The 15,437-nt window shown below is 49.4% G+C and overlaps 1 protein-coding gene across 1 annotated transcript in view; it reads left to right on the top strand.

Annotated features, from left to right (window-relative positions):
- Window positions 1-15,437, top strand: part of STAG3 (stromal antigen 3) — a 299,481-nt gene that overhangs the window by 229,791 nt on the left and 54,253 nt on the right. Inside the window, exon 26 of the mRNA XM_044278889.1 lies at window positions 1,586-1,687. Coding sequence (XP_044134824.1) covers window positions 1,586-1,687 — 102 coding nt within the window. The remainder of the gene's footprint in view (window positions 1-1,585; window positions 1,688-15,437) is intronic.

Raw genomic sequence — 15,437 nt, 5'->3', positions numbered from 1 at the left:
TCAATCAGGACAGCTGAAGTTGTCCATTAAATTCAGCAACCAATTGCAAGTAGTCCCCAAAAATCAACTCGAAGACTGTCTCAGCATGTTGGTGTATCAGCGAGCGCTGAAATCTCTGAACCTGAAACCGTAAGGAGTCTAACGTCATGGATCAGCAAAAATGCTTCCATTAGGATAATACAACCATCTGCATCCATTCTAAACGGATCCAGTTGTATTATCTCTAAAATAGCCATGATGGATCCGACACTAAAACCATATTAAGTCAATGGGCGCCGGATTTTTTTTCTTTTGTGTTGATCAGTATCCTGTGACGCAGCAGTTTTGTGTCTGGTATGGGAAGACAATGCATTCTGGTTCAGGTTTGTCCCCCATTGACAATAAATAGGGACGAAATGGAAGCGTTTTCCTCCAGTTTTGAAATCCTATGATAGATCTCAGTAGCAGAAAGGAAAGCGCAGATGTGAAAGTGTGAAAGTAGCCTAAAAGCGTAAATTACTGGACTTGGTTGCTGACTATGATTGCTGATAGACATTTGGACCCATTGCTATACTTCATGACAGACGAAGCTTGGTTTAATTTATCAGGTCACATAAATTCTGAGAATACGAGGTACTGCTCCGCTGAAAATCCGCATCTGGCTCGTGAAACACTACTTCACGACCAGAAAATTGGCGTGTGGTGCTAAGTGTCAGGCCCACGAATAGTGGGCTCAATTTTCTTCAATTCAACTGTGAATACCGCAGTTTACCTGGACATCTGTACAACCAACTGACACCAGAAGAAAAATGTCCTGCTTTTTCCAATAAGATGGAGCAACATGCCGCACCTCACAGATCTCACCTGCCCAGGTTCATGAACTGTTTACGGAGGAGCGAATGGTTAGCAAGGGGTTATGGCTGCCACATTCCCCAGACTTGTCCACATGCGATTTTTATCTGTGGAGAAATTTAAACCAGAAAGTGTCCACTAACAATCCACATCCCCTGGATGAACTCAAGGAGAACATCACAAATACTATCCGCAGTATCAGCCGACATAATCTGACCTGAATGGGGACCACTTTCTGCATCTTTTGTGACTGGTGGATAATAAAAAAAATTAAAAAAAATCCACTTGCTCATTTTTCTTGTCATACTATTGCAGTGGGCAGGCTACTCTATAGAAAGAGATTGTCATGTACTATATGATATCTGATTTTCATTTTTTTTACATTAATAATGTAATAACCCCTTTAAGCATCCCCCCCCCCCCCACACACACAAAAAAAAAGTTTAATTTACATTAGATGCTAATGTGTATGTATGAAATATGTCATCTACATAAAGTTCAACACTCCCTCCAAAAAAAACAAAGCCTCATACAATGCAACACCAAACAAAAAAACAACTGAATTTAAAGAAATGAAAGGAAAAAATTATTCTGGTCCTCAAGGAGTTAAATAAAACCCAGAACCCCTATTACATTCCGCTTTGTGCAGCACTGCAGTGACATTATATATAGCCAGATGCCAGTGACCATCACGTTAGACTTGGTGACACTTGTACCTCGGTGTCTCCTATAGTACTTAATGTTGCTTTTCCAGTATTATATAGATTACGGAGACATCATAAAAGAAACCTTGAGCAGATCCCGAAGAGTGAGCAAAGAGGAAAGCACCAGGACCATACTGCTGTGTCTCACCCAGGTAAGAGGCCTGTCAGCCCCCAAATCCCAGGACCCCTGCAGCAGCCCTATGCCATGTCCTCATGACAACACTGCCTGTCCTCTAGCCTTTATTTTACCTTGGGCCCCAGAGCTTACTGGCATATTATGCCAATTATGCAGTCCATGCTATATCACATGACCCCCTGTCATCCCGTCAGGCAGCTCTGAAAAAGATCATGTGATGCAGCCTGTGTCTGTGAAGTGTATGTGATCTAATCCGGCACAGTGTGAGGGACGCCATAACATCATCATATCTAGCATGCAGCTCTGTGTTCTGCGGCCCTTCATACACTTTATTATCAAACCAGGATTTCACCAGCTCATTACAATCACTTCTAAAGACAGCCGAAATCAGCCCCTTTCTCTCTTTTATGCATGGAAATGAGAACAACATCTGCCAACTGCAGGAAGCCATCTGCTGAATAAACCTCAGCAGCTCGGGGGGACCAGATGAGCCTGGAAAATGCTCCTTTATCAGCCAATTCAAAAGCAATACCAAGCGAGCATACAGCAGGGAGATTCATGGTAAAAATTAGTCACACACATCGGCATTCTCCCCAGAGGCCAGGGTTTAACTTACTGCAATCACAGCAACACATTATTCTATTATCCTGATTTAAATGAAATCCGAGGTCCCACTACCGAGGAGAAAACATGTTGTCTCAATCCTGATGTGAGAGAACATCCAAGACCTCGGGTAGTAAAGACGCCTTTACCTTATTATATTGGGATGATCGCAGGGGCACTGCCATCAGACCCACACAATTACTAGCGGGAGGAATGATTGCTGAGGCTGGCGAAGGAATGCCCTAGTAGGCACATTATACTTGCACATACACTTGTATACTGGTATTTTGTTAATTAAGCTAAAGCAACTTAATCCCTGTGGAAATGAGAAGTTCTACAACTTTACAGTGTATTGTGTGTAGACCACACAGGGCTCTGGGAGCTGATCAACCTGGACTCCAGACTGATTATACATTGCGGAAAACCTGCAGAGAGATTTATGCAGCTGCTGCTGCTGATGTGTTCAGCTCACAGAGCATTGTTTAGACTGGATACAGTTGCACTAGGTCAGGACAGGGTGTTCAGGCTCTGGGTTTAATCATCCGGTGGCTGCAAGCAGAGATCTTGACAGCGGTGAAGAATCGAAGCACAATGTATATTAGAAAGTTGCAGATCTTTCTCGTGAATGGCATTGGGAGACACAGCACCATGGGTATATGCGCAGCTGACACTAGAAAGAAAAAGTGTTGGCACCACCCAGATGGGCTATACCCTCTGCTCCACTAACCAGTTTTAGTCTAGTGTCCATAGGAGGCAGACATGACCTGCTCTCTTTTTCTTCAGTCTTGCAGCTTTTTGTTTTATTTTGTTTTCTTCTCTTCTGCAGGTCTCTGCTTGCTGCAGGATGGGGTTCCATCGTGGGTATCCCCTTTAGTTGCACCCCCTACGGGCGCGTACACTGAGTACCTTGCCGGTTACCCAGTCCCCCTTTACTGCATCCGCAGTGGCATGCCGGCAATCCCACATCTGTGACGAGTTTGCCGAACGTGTGACTCTGAAGACGCCGGACGGTGAGTATCTCCCCACCTTTCCCCTGGGGTTTAAGCTTAGTTCCCCTCCTTCGGTCTGGGGGTGGGAGTCCAGGCCCGCATCTTCCCTGCCCTGTCCTCTGGCCCCTGGTGCTCTGTTTGTCCCTGAGCGTTGCTTCTTCCCAGGAGCCCCCCCTCACCAGTTTTTTCATTCCAGAGGGCCCCAGGTTTCCTGCGGTTCCTCCCCGCTGACGGCGTTCCTTTCCCGGACGCGCAATTAATCGAGGTCCCGGCTTTTTCTTTGCCTAGGCCGCAACCTCCCCCACTCGCTTCCCGGGCTTTTTCCTTGGCCTCTCCCGGCTTTTGGGAGGGTCTCCTTCCCCTCCTATCCTGGGCTTTTGCTGTGGGTGGAGTTTTTTTCCTGCTTTTTGATGGCTTTTATTCTGGGCCTCTATCTTGTCAGCACTCCTGAGGGACGCTCTCCAGATCTCCCTGCAGCCTTCCTGGCACTCTACTGCGACTACTTTTCCCTTTTTTTTTTTTTTTTTTAGACTCCCAATCAGAGAAGACTCCCAGCCCCCCCAGGGGTCGCCGCGTTTTAAACGTGCGCCCGTTGTAATAAAAAGTTGGCATGCGGTCAGCTGTTTGTGCGCAGTGCCTTGCCCCCAGACCCTCTCAGGACGCCCTGACCACCCATTCTGGGTCAGTTCCTCCTGAATAGGCTGCCTCCCTGTCCCAAGTCATAAGGAACCTTGCCCGACTCTCCCAATCAATGGTTGAGTCGCTGGACCGCTTTCCTGCCTAAATTGCAGCCGCCTCGGTACCTCCCAGGGAGTCCTCAGCGGAAGGGGCATGCAAACTACCTCAGGTTGTCACAACCATGTCCCGCTCATCCTCGGGTCACTCCTAGGACTTAAAAACAAAAGGGTGGTCCCTAGAGGGAGATAGTGTTAAAGCACTCTCCCAAGGTGTACTGCTCTGTAACAAGGAATGTATAGAACGAGTGAGGGGCAGTAACGTTTTAAAACTTAAAGTTTAATTAGGACTGTTTTAAGAAAAAGCCCCTACCAGACAAACAAGACAAACGACAATTAACAGTGTGGGACCCACATTAATGAGTCACCATTGTACGAATCCGCTGGTAATATTACAGAACTGCGGAGCCGAACAAAAAAGCAGCACCATATGCAGTCTTTTGGTAGGGTGCCGCAGACTAATAAAGATGCCAGAGGCAAATAAAAGGGTGGATCTTACCGGTGGTGCCAGTTGGGACCTTGTAGTCCAAAACCCTGGAGGATGAGGGGCTTCTCGGGTCCGAAAAACGCGTCCTCTTTTCAATTTCACCTGGTGCCAGGGGCTGCAGGGAGAAACTATCCCTGTTTTTGCCCTACTTGGCCTGTAAATCCCTAGGTGCCTCCTAACACGGGGTCCTTACCCCGCAAGGGGTGGCCTCGTCCGGAACCTAACCCTAATAAGTGAACCCTAATTGACCCTATAGGGACAGCATGGATTGGCCCCAAGGGTGATGATAGCTAGTAGGGTGAAAAATGATCTAAGTTCTGATGGATTTATTCTGCGACCCTACGCGTTTCATCTAATGGAGAATAAATCAAAACTACAAAAAGTACCTCCACTTCATAAAGATAGAATGAAGACCCCCCGACTCATCAGGGGACAGGGGTCATGGGTGGAGGATTAGGTCTATACCCTTATCCTATTGTGATAGATAATGGGAAAGGGTAAGCCAAAAAGGATTGCGCAGACCTGACTAGACCAGTGTGGTCCCAAATCAGTCCGGATACCTGTGGTGTAATAACAAAACAAAACCCATTCAGATATTGAACCCACCAAAAGCTGATGTATTTGTGGCATAAAGATAAGGAGGTGTACTTACTATTGAGGTCATGGAAGCCGCGTGGCTGGTGCCATGAGAAGCGGGAGTGTGGTTTGACGCCCGCATGTAGTATCGGCGTCTGTCTGCGCTAATAAATGCACCAGTAAGTTTAAATGGAAGGGGGTATGTGGTGCGCCTGCGCGAGGAGTGCGGCTGCCGTCATGTGACTAAGTCATATGTCAGCTGACGTCGCGATCCGCCTCCTAACCAGCGCATGCGCGCATATGCGATGTGCAGCTCGGATGCCGCAGCTGCTGTGACGTAATGGTAGGCGTCACCGTCAGGGAGGTCCTACCAGCCCGGGCGCGGCGTCGGCTTTATCATGAGGAGAGGTGGGAGGAGTGACCATATAATACGAGCGACTCCTACTACTACACCTATAAATATTGGTGGTGATAAAGCAAATCACTTACAAATGGGACCTAAGGAAGGGGGAACATTAAGTGACAGGCGTACCCACTAGGACCCAGACAGGGTCCAGTGGCCACCCGAAGCCTAAAGACAGTTGGGACAAAATGACCGGCACCTTGGAAAGGTGTCGTCATCAAAAAGATATAATCAACCAAGGTGTAATGATCATGTTTAGAACGAATGAGCGTACACACGCTCTAAATAAAGTGAATGATTTAGGAGACATAATGATATTAGTGGCACTATTGAGTGCTTGATGCGTGGTCAGTGCACTCGAGGGACCGTCAGACATATGTTATCCTGATGATGCAGTGAGGAAACCCCTGCTATTTAACAGACAATAGCGTGCACATACATATATGTGTAGGAGACTGGGGATGGTCACAAGAAGCACCCAAATTGTAGCTGGTCATTCAATCCATTGGGGTTGGTGGTATTCAACTTGAATATCCACCAACACTCCCTTTGGAGAATCTTCTTGTCCCAGTCTCCTCCACGTGGTGGCTTTCTAATTGCTTCCAACCCTACAAACGTGACACCTGACGACCTTCCATCGTGCACAGATCGGATGTGTCTAGCTACTGGGGTATCCCTATTGTTGCGTATGTCACCCAGGTGCTCACCTATACGTACCCGTAGTTCCCTACGGGTTTTGCCGACATATCTAATGCCGCATTCACAGGTGAGTAAGTAAACAACTCCTGCGGTGCGGCAGTTGATAAAATCTCGTATATGGTGAGCGGGATCCGTAGGACCTACCGCAACCGTTTTTCCCTGGGTGACATACTTACAGAAACTGCACCGCCCACATTTGAAACAGCCATTCAAAGGTTTGTCCAGCCACGTCTTCTTTTTAGGGGGGTTATAGTAGCTGTGCACAAATTGATCCCTCAAGTTGGTTCCTCTCCTGAAGGTTACTGATGGATAGGGACTCACAACATCTGTCGGGTCCGGATCCATCAGGAGGGTGTCCCAATTGCGTGCTAAGATCTCTTTAACCTGTCTAGCCGCAGAATCAAATGTGCCAATGATCCGTAACTTTTTTTGTTGTTGTGGATCAATTTTCGGGCCCCCAGTGGGATGTAGAAGTGTGGTCCGTGGCTCCTGTCGGGCCCTTTGATAGGCCTTTCTTAGTGTGTTGTCCGGGTACCCCCGTGCGCGGAAGCGCTCTCTTAGCTCATGTGCCTGTTTAGTAAATTCGCGTGGTTCCGAGCAATTGCGTCTCAATCTGAGGTATTGGCCCACTGGAATACCACGTTTTAATGGGACGGGATGGCAGCTGTCCCACCGAAGGAGTGAATTGGTGGACGTCTCCTTACGAAAGATGGTGGTCTGTAGGCTCCCTTGAGTATCTCTTGAGATGCAAATGTCTAAGAAGGGTAAATGATTGTGTACAATCTCTGATGTGAATCTGAGATTTATGGTATTAATATTGAGTTCATTCACCAGTCTCTTGAACTCGTCCTCTGGCCCGCTCCACAAGACGAATATATCATCTATGTAGCGGGCCCAGAGGACGATGTACTCGGTATACCAGTTGGGTATGTCACCAAATACCACGGTCTCCTCCCACCAGCCCAGGAGCAAATTTGCGTAGGACGGTGCACAAGAACTGCCCATCGCGGTGCCCCTGAGCTGGTGATATATACGGCCGTCAAAAACAAAACAGTTAGTTGTCAGGACAAAATCTAAAAGCTGCAGGACCAGCTCGTTATGTGCAGCGAACTGGAGGCCTCTTGCCTTTAGAAAATGTGCTGCGGCTGCAAGCCCTCTCTCATGCGGAATAGAAGAATAAAGTGCCTCGACATCAATTGATGCCAGAAGCCAATTCGATTCTAAGTTAATATTTTCCCATTTGGAGAGGAGGTCCCCTGTGTCTCTCACATAGGATGGGAGAGATTGCACGAATGGACCCAGTATACGGTCAACATATACCCCACAATTCTGTGGTAGACTGCCTACCCCTGATACAATTGGCCTGCCTTTAAGGGGCACAGTGCCCTTATGGACCTTGGGCAGGCAGTAAAAGGTTGCCATAACCGGGTGTGTTGGAAGGAGGAATTCCAACTCATTGCTACTGATGAGGCCATCCGTTTTGGCTTTTGTCAGTATGTCAGTCAATTCTTGCCGGAATCTTACTGTGGGGTCGGCTGATAATGTCTCATAGCTTTGTTCATCATCTAGCAATGTGAGACACATGGCACGATATGCTGAACTGTCCATAATGACCACATTGCCTCCCTTATCAGAGGGCTTGATCGTAATACTAGCGTCTGTTGATAATCCCCTTATTACATGTCTCTCTCTACTGTTGCAATTGGACCTAGTCAGAGCTGGAGTCATCTTGGCGAATTGGCTTCTGGCATCAATTGATGTCGAGGCACTTTATTCTTCTATTCCACATGAGAGAGGGCTTGCAGCCGCAGCACATTTTCTAAAGGCAAGAGGCCTCCAGTTCGCTGCACATAACGAGCTGGTCCTGCAGCTTTTAGATTTTGTCCTGACAACTAACTGTTTTGTTTTTGACGGCCGTATATATCACCAGCTCAGGGGCACCGCGATGGGCAGTTCTTGCGCACCGTCCTACGCAAATTTGCTCCTGGGCTGGTGGGAGGAGACCGTGGTATTTGGTGACATACCCAACTGGTATACCGAGTACATCGTCCTCTGGGCCCGCTACATAGATGATATATTCGTCTTGTGGAGCGGGCCAGAGGACGAGTTCAAGAGACTGGTGAATGAACTCAATATTAATACCATAAATCTCAGATTCACATCAGAGATTGTACACAATCATTTACCCTTCTTAGACATTTGCATCTCAAGAGATACTCAAGGGAGCCTACAGACCACCATCTTTCGTAAGGAGACGTCCACCAATTCACTCCTTCGGTGGGACAGCTGCCATCCCGTCCCATTAAAACGTGGTATTCCAGTGGGCCAATACCTCAGATTGAGACGCAATTGCTCGGAACCACGCAAATTTACTAAACAGGCACATGAGCTAAGAGAGCGCTTCCGCGCACGGGGGTACCCGGACAACACACTAAGAAAGGCCTATCAAAGGGCCCGACAGGAGCCACGGACCACACTTCTACATCCCACTGGGGCCCGAAAATTGATCCACAACAACAAAAAAAGTTACGGATCATTGGCACATTTGATTCTGCGGCTAGACAGGTTAAAGAGATCTTAGCACGCAATTGGGACACCCTCCTGATGGATCCGGACCTGACAGATGTTGTGAGTCCCTATCCATCAGTAACCTTCAGGAGAGGAACCAACTTGAGGGATCAATTTGTGCACAGCTACTATAACCCCCCTAAAAAGAAGACGTGGCTGGACAAACCTTTGAATGGCTGTTTCAAATGTGGGCGGTGCAGTTTCTGTAAGTATGTCACCCAGGGAAAAACGGTTGCGGTCGGTCCTACGGATCCCGCTCACCATATACGAGATTTTATCAACTGCCGCACCGCAGGAGTTGTTTACTTACTCACCTGTGAATGCGGCATTAGATATGTCGGCAAAACCCGTAGGGAACTACGGGTACGTATAGGTGAGCACCTGGGTGACATACGCAACAATAGGGATACCCCAGTAGCTAGACACATCCGATCTGTGCACGATGGAAGGTCGTCAGGTGTCACGTTTGTAGGGTTGGAAGCAATTAGAAAGCCACCACGTGGAGGAGACTGGGACAAGAAGATTCTCCAAAGGGAGTGTTGGTGGATATTCAAGTTGAATACCACCAACCCCAATGGATTGAATGACCAGCTACAATTTGGGTGCTTCTTGTGACCATCCCCAGTCTCCTACACATATATGTATGTGCACGCTATTGTCTGTTAAATAGCAGGGGTTTCCTCACTGCATCATCAGGATAACATATGTCTGACGGTCCCTCGAGTGCACTGACCACGCATCAAGCACTCAATAGTGCCACTAATATCATTATGTCTCCTAAATCATTCACTTTATTTAGAGCGTGTGTACGCTCATTCGTTCTAAACATGATCATTACACCTTGGTTGATTATATCTTTTTGATGACGACACCTTTCCAAGGTGCCGGTCATTTTGTCCCAACTGTCTTTAGGCTTCGGGTGGCCACTGGACCCTGTCTGGGTCCTAGTGGGTACGCCTGTCACTTAATGTTCCCCCTTCCTTAGGTCCCATTTGTAAGTGATTTGCTTTATCACCACCAATATTTATAGGTGTAGTAGTAGGAGTCGCTCGTATTATATGGTCACTCCTCCCACCTCTCCTCATGATAAAGCCGACGCCGCGCCCGGGCTGGTAGGACCTCCCTGACGGTGACGCCTACCATTACGTCACAGCAGCTGCGGCATCCGAGCTGCACATCGCATATGCGCGCATGCGCTGGTTAGGAGGCGGATCGCGACGTCAGCTGACATATGCCTTAGTCACATGACGGCGGCCGCACTCCTCGCGCAGGCGCACCACATACCCCCTTCCATTTAAACTTACTGGCGCATTTATTAGCGCAGACAGACGCCGATACTACATGCGGGCGTCAAACCACACTCCCGCTTCTCATGGCACCAGCCACGCGGCTTCCATGACCTCAATAGTAAGTACACCTCCTTATCTTTATGCCACAAATACATCAGCTTTTGGTGGGTTCAATATCTGAATGGGTTTTGTTTTGTTATTACACCACAGGTATCCGGACTGATTTGGGACCACACTGGTCTAGTCAGGTCTGCGCAATCCTTTTTGGCTTACCCTTTCCCATTATCTATCACAATAGGATAAGGGTATAGACCTAATCCTCCACCCATGACCCCTGTCCCCTGATGAGTCGGGGGGTCTTCATTCTATCTTTATGAAGTGGAGGTACTTTTTGTAGTTTTGATTTATTCTCCATTAGATGAAACGCGTAGGGTCGCAGAATAAATCCATCAGAACTTAGATCATTTTTCACCCTACTAGCTATCATCACCCTTGGGGCCAATCCATGCTGTCCCTATAGGGTCAATTAGGGTTCACTTATTAGGGTTAGGTTCCGGACGAGGCCAACCCTTGCGGGGTAAGGACCCCGTGTTAGGAGGCACCTAGGGATTTACAGGCCAAGTAGGGCAAAAACAGGGATAGTTTCTCCCTGCAGCCCCTGGCTGGCACCAGGTGAAATTGAAAAGAGAACGCGTTTTTCGGACCCGAGAAGCCCCTCATCCTCCAGGGTTTTGGACTACAAGGTCCCAACTGGCACCACCGGTAAGATCCACCCTTTTATTTGCCTCTGGCATCTTTATTAGTCTGCGGCACCCTACCAAAAGACTGCATATGGTGCTGCTTTTTTGTTCGGCTCCGCAGTTCTGTAATATTACCAGCGGATTCGTACAATGGTGACTCATTAATGTGGGTCCCACACTGTTAATTGTCGTTTGTCTTGTTTGTCTGGTAGGGGCTTTTTCTTAAAACAGTCCTAATTAAACTTTAAGTTTTAAAACGTTACTGCCCCTCACTCATTCTATACACTCCTAGGACTTGTCTGAGGCTGGCAACAAATGCCCCCATGCCGCACCTTTCCGCCGCCTCGGGGGACACCTTTGACTCTGATTCCGGATCGGAGCAGAGCACAACCCTGTCTGCGGCCAGGCAGGATCTCATCAGGGCAGTTAGGGATGCTCTCCACGTACAGGAAGACACTTTGGCTCAGGAATCCGTATCTTTCCGTTGTTCCAGGCGTCCCGCTTTGGTTTTCCCTAACCATGCAGATCTGGACGCACTCCTGGCCAAGGAGTGGCATAATCCGGATAGGTATCTTCAGCCCGCCAAGAGCTCGGACGTCTTCTTTCCCTTTTCCGATGAGTCCATTACTATGTGGTCTGTCCCTCCTTGAGTAGACCCTCAAGTGGCCTGACTAGCTAAGTTTACCACCCTTCCTTTGGCCGACGCGGACTCCTTGTCTGATCCATTGGACAAGAAGATAGACTCATTGTCCAAGTCTGCATTTGTCACAGCGGGTTCCGCTATTCGTCCCGCCTTTGCTGCGTCATGGGTGGCTAAGGCCTGCGTGGTATGGGCCAAACAGCTTGTTGTCCTTACCCCCCGATTCTACTGTGGGGGGAGCTCCATCTCCTTGCTTCTCATCTTCTCCAGGTATCCCAGTACTTTTTGTGATGCTTCCCTGGAATCGGCACGCCACTTCAGCAGGGCGGCTGCCAACACTGTTTGGCTTCGTGCCTGGGCAGCGGATGCGACCTCCAAAAAGGTGCTCATATCTCTCCTTTCCTGGGTGGTAGGCTTTTCGGGGAACGCTTGGAGGAGCTTATCTCTGAGGCCACGGGTGGGAAAAGTTCTCTCCTGCCCCAGAACCATCCCCGCCGCCCTCCTATTTCTGCATTGCGATCTCAGCGCTTTTGTTCCTTTCAGGATACCTTATCCCGTGAGGACAAAAAGATGGTTTGGCCTTCCTCAAAGGCCAAACCCTCCTGGCACACCCAACCTAAGCCTTCCAAACTCCAGTCTGCAAAGCAGTTATCTGCATGATGGGTTTCCTCCGCTCGAGTTGCCCCCTCAAGTGGGGGGTTGGTTGCTCTCTTTTCGGGAGCAATGGAGCACAAGCGTTGACGACGCCTGGGTTCTGCAGGTTGTCTCCTTCGGATACAAGATGGAATTCTCCGCCCTTCCCATGGGTCAGTTATTTCACTCGTCACCGCCCAGGTCCCCCTCCCGGGCGGCCGCTTTTTTTCAGGCCATTCATTAACTTCATGCACACGGAATGATTATTCCCGTCCCAACCTCGGAATGTTTTCAGGGGTTTTACTCAAACCTCTTCACCGTTCCCAAGAAGGACGGTTCCCTTCGCCCCATTTTGGATCTGAAGGCGCTCAATTACTTTGTCTGTGTCCGCCACTTTCGCATGGAGTCCCTCAGGTCGGTGATTGCTTCCCTCGAGGTGGGCGAGTTTCTGTCGTCCGACATCTGAGACGCCTACCTGCATGTCCCCATAGCTCAGTCTCATCAGAGGTACCTTCGCTTTGCGGTAGGTTCTCTGCATTTTCAATTCGTGGCGTTGCCCTTTGGCCTGGCGCCCGCCCCAATGGTTTTTACCAAGGTGTTGGCTCCCCTTGTCGCACTTCTCCATGCCAGGAGAGTTGCCATAATACTCTACCTGGACTATCTTCTGGTGAAGGCTCCGTCCCGGGAGAACAACCTGTCTAGCCTCCACATCACCCGTCCGTGCTGTCCCAGTTCGGCTGGCTGGTGAATCACTCCATGTCCTCCCTTGTTCCCAGCCAGAGGATGGAATTCCTAGGTATGGTCTTCGACACTCTCCTTGGCCGAGTGTTCCTTCCTAAGGATAAGGTAGTGGTTCTTCAGTCAGGGGTGGCTCGCGGATCTCCTCTGTCCATCTGGGTGTACATGCGCTTTCTGGGCCGGATGGTTGCCGCCTTTGAGGCAATTTCTTACGCCCAATTCCACACCCGGTCCCTTCAGCTCTCTACCCTTGCCCGGTGGAACAAGTCTCCGTCAGGCCTCGATCGCCCTATCCGCCTGTCCCCTCAGGTCCACCGGTACTTGCGCTGGTGGCTGAAACTGCTAACCATCTCCTTCGGCAGATCCTTCCTTCCCCTCCGTTGGCAGGTGATCTCCACAGATGCCAGCCTGGCAGGTTGGGGGGCAGTCTTCGGGTCTCTTACTGTCCAGTTTCAGTGGTCGATACGGGAGAGCTCCCTACAGAGCAATATTCTAGAGCTCAGGGCCATTTACCTAGCCCTGTCCTGTTCGAATCGCCTCCGCCACCGTCATCCTATCCGGATTCAGATGGACAACTCCACTGTGGTGGCTTGAACCACCAGGGGGGCACCAGAAGCGCGCCAGTCCTGAAGGAAGCTTCTCTCATCCTGCGGTTGTCAGAGGGACACGTTCCCGCTCACTCCGTGGTCTACATCCCCGGGGTCAACAATTGGGCAGCCGACTCCCTTAGTCGCCAGCGCCTCGACCCGGGCGAGTGGTCTATCCATCCAGACGTTTTTTAACAGCTCTGCCAGCGTTGGGGAATCCCAGACGTGGATCTTTTCGCCTCCCATCTGAATCACAGGCTCCCGCTTTACGTCGCCAGGTCTCTGGATCCTCAGGCTCTGGTGGTAGACGCCTTGGTGCTCCCATGGTCCCAATGCAATCTCCTGTATCTCTTCCCTCCCTTCTTCCTCGGGTACTCAAACGCCTCAAAATAGATCTGGTTCTGGCAATATTTGTGGCTCTGGACTGGCCCCGCAGGGCGTGGTACGCAGACCTAGTCCTCCTGCTCGCCGACACCCCATGGCGGTTACCTCTGCGTCCCAACCTCCTTTCTCAAGGTCCGCTATTCCACCCGAGTTTACCACTGCTTCATTTAACGGCGTGACTGTTGAGACCGTGGTCCTGAGGTTCAGTCATCCAGACTATGCTTCATGCACGCAAACCCCAGTTGGCCAGAATTTACCATCGTACCTGGAAGGCCTATTTTGCTTGGTGTGAATCTGGCGAGGTTCACCCTCTTCTTTTATATGTCCCTAGGATTCTTGCCTTTCTTCATGCCGGCCTTGAGAAGGGTCTCGGCCTGGCCTCCCTCAAAGGTCAGGTCTTGGCCTTGTCTGTCCTTTTCAAAGACCCTTGGCTTCTCTTTTCCAGGTTAAGAATTTTCTTCAGGGGGTGGCTCATCGCGTCCCTCCCTTCCATTCTCTGGTGGAACCCTGGGATTTGAATTTGGTCCTAGATGCCCTTCAGTCCTCTCCCTTCGAGTCCTTGAAGGAGGTCTCCCTTTCTTATGTCTCCTTTTAAAGTTGCGTTTTTAGTCGCAATTACTTCCATTCACAGAGTCTCTGAGCTGGCGGCGCTTTCATGTCGGTCCCCCTTTTTGGTTTTTCACCAGGACAAGGTTGTCCTGCGCCCAATTCCCTCCTTTGTTCCCAAGGTGGTTTCTTCCTTCTACATTAATGAGGAGATTGTCCTACCTTTGTTTTGTCCCAACCCCTCTCATCCCGAGAGCGGTCTCTCCACAGTCTGGATGTGGTTCGGGCGCTTTGGCTGTATCTCCAGTTAATGGAGTCCTTCTGTTGATCTGACTCTTTTTTTGTCCCCGAGGGCTCACATAAGGGTTTACAAGCCTCCAAAGCTACCATCTCCCGCTGGATTAGGTCGGCTATCAAGAAAGCCTATGTGGCGAAGGGTCGTGAGCCCCCCTTTTGGTTGACCACTCACTCACTAGGGCGGTCGGGCCATCATGGGCGGTCCGGCATCTAGCCTCTGCTTCCCAGGTCTGCAAGGCCGCCACCTGGGCCTCAATTCACACCTCCAGATTCTACTATATTTATTCCTTGGCCTCTGCTGATGCCAGTTTGGGTGGTAAGGTTCTGCAAGCGGCTGTTCGCTAGGTTCTTCGCATGGCTGTTTCTTCCCACCCTCGGGAACTGCTTTGGGACGTTCCGTGGTGCTGTGTCCCCCAATGCCATTCATGAGAAAAATGGATTTTTGTACTCACCTTTTTCTTATTGAATGCATTGGGGGACACAGATCCCACCCTTGTTGTTTTTTTCTTCGTTAAGGTATTTTCTGATTTCCCTGGACCCTTTGATAATGGTTCTCTTTCTGGTTTAGGACATGTTGGCTTCACCGTTTGTTGATGCTCCTACTGCTTTCGAAGCAACTGGTTAGTTTAGTGTCTGAGCAGAGGGTATAGCCCATCTGGGTGGAGCCAACACTTTTTATTTGTAGTAACAGCCTCCTAGTGGCAGCTGGGAATATACCCATGGTGCTGTGTCCCCCAATACATACAACGAGAAAAGTATTGTACAGTAAGTACAAAAATCCAGCTTTTCATAATACAATGATGAAACAATACAATGATGAAATTGTACTGATTACCTATCTTCTGGATAGGTC

The sequence above is a fragment of the Bufo gargarizans genome, chromosome 2 (genome assembly GCF_014858855.1).
Source record: "Bufo gargarizans isolate SCDJY-AF-19 chromosome 2, ASM1485885v1, whole genome shotgun sequence".
Taxonomy (NCBI): domain Eukaryota; kingdom Metazoa; phylum Chordata; class Amphibia; order Anura; family Bufonidae; genus Bufo; species Bufo gargarizans.
The sequence above is the reverse complement of the archived record's forward strand: the minus strand, read 5'-3'. Positions and strand labels throughout refer to the sequence as shown.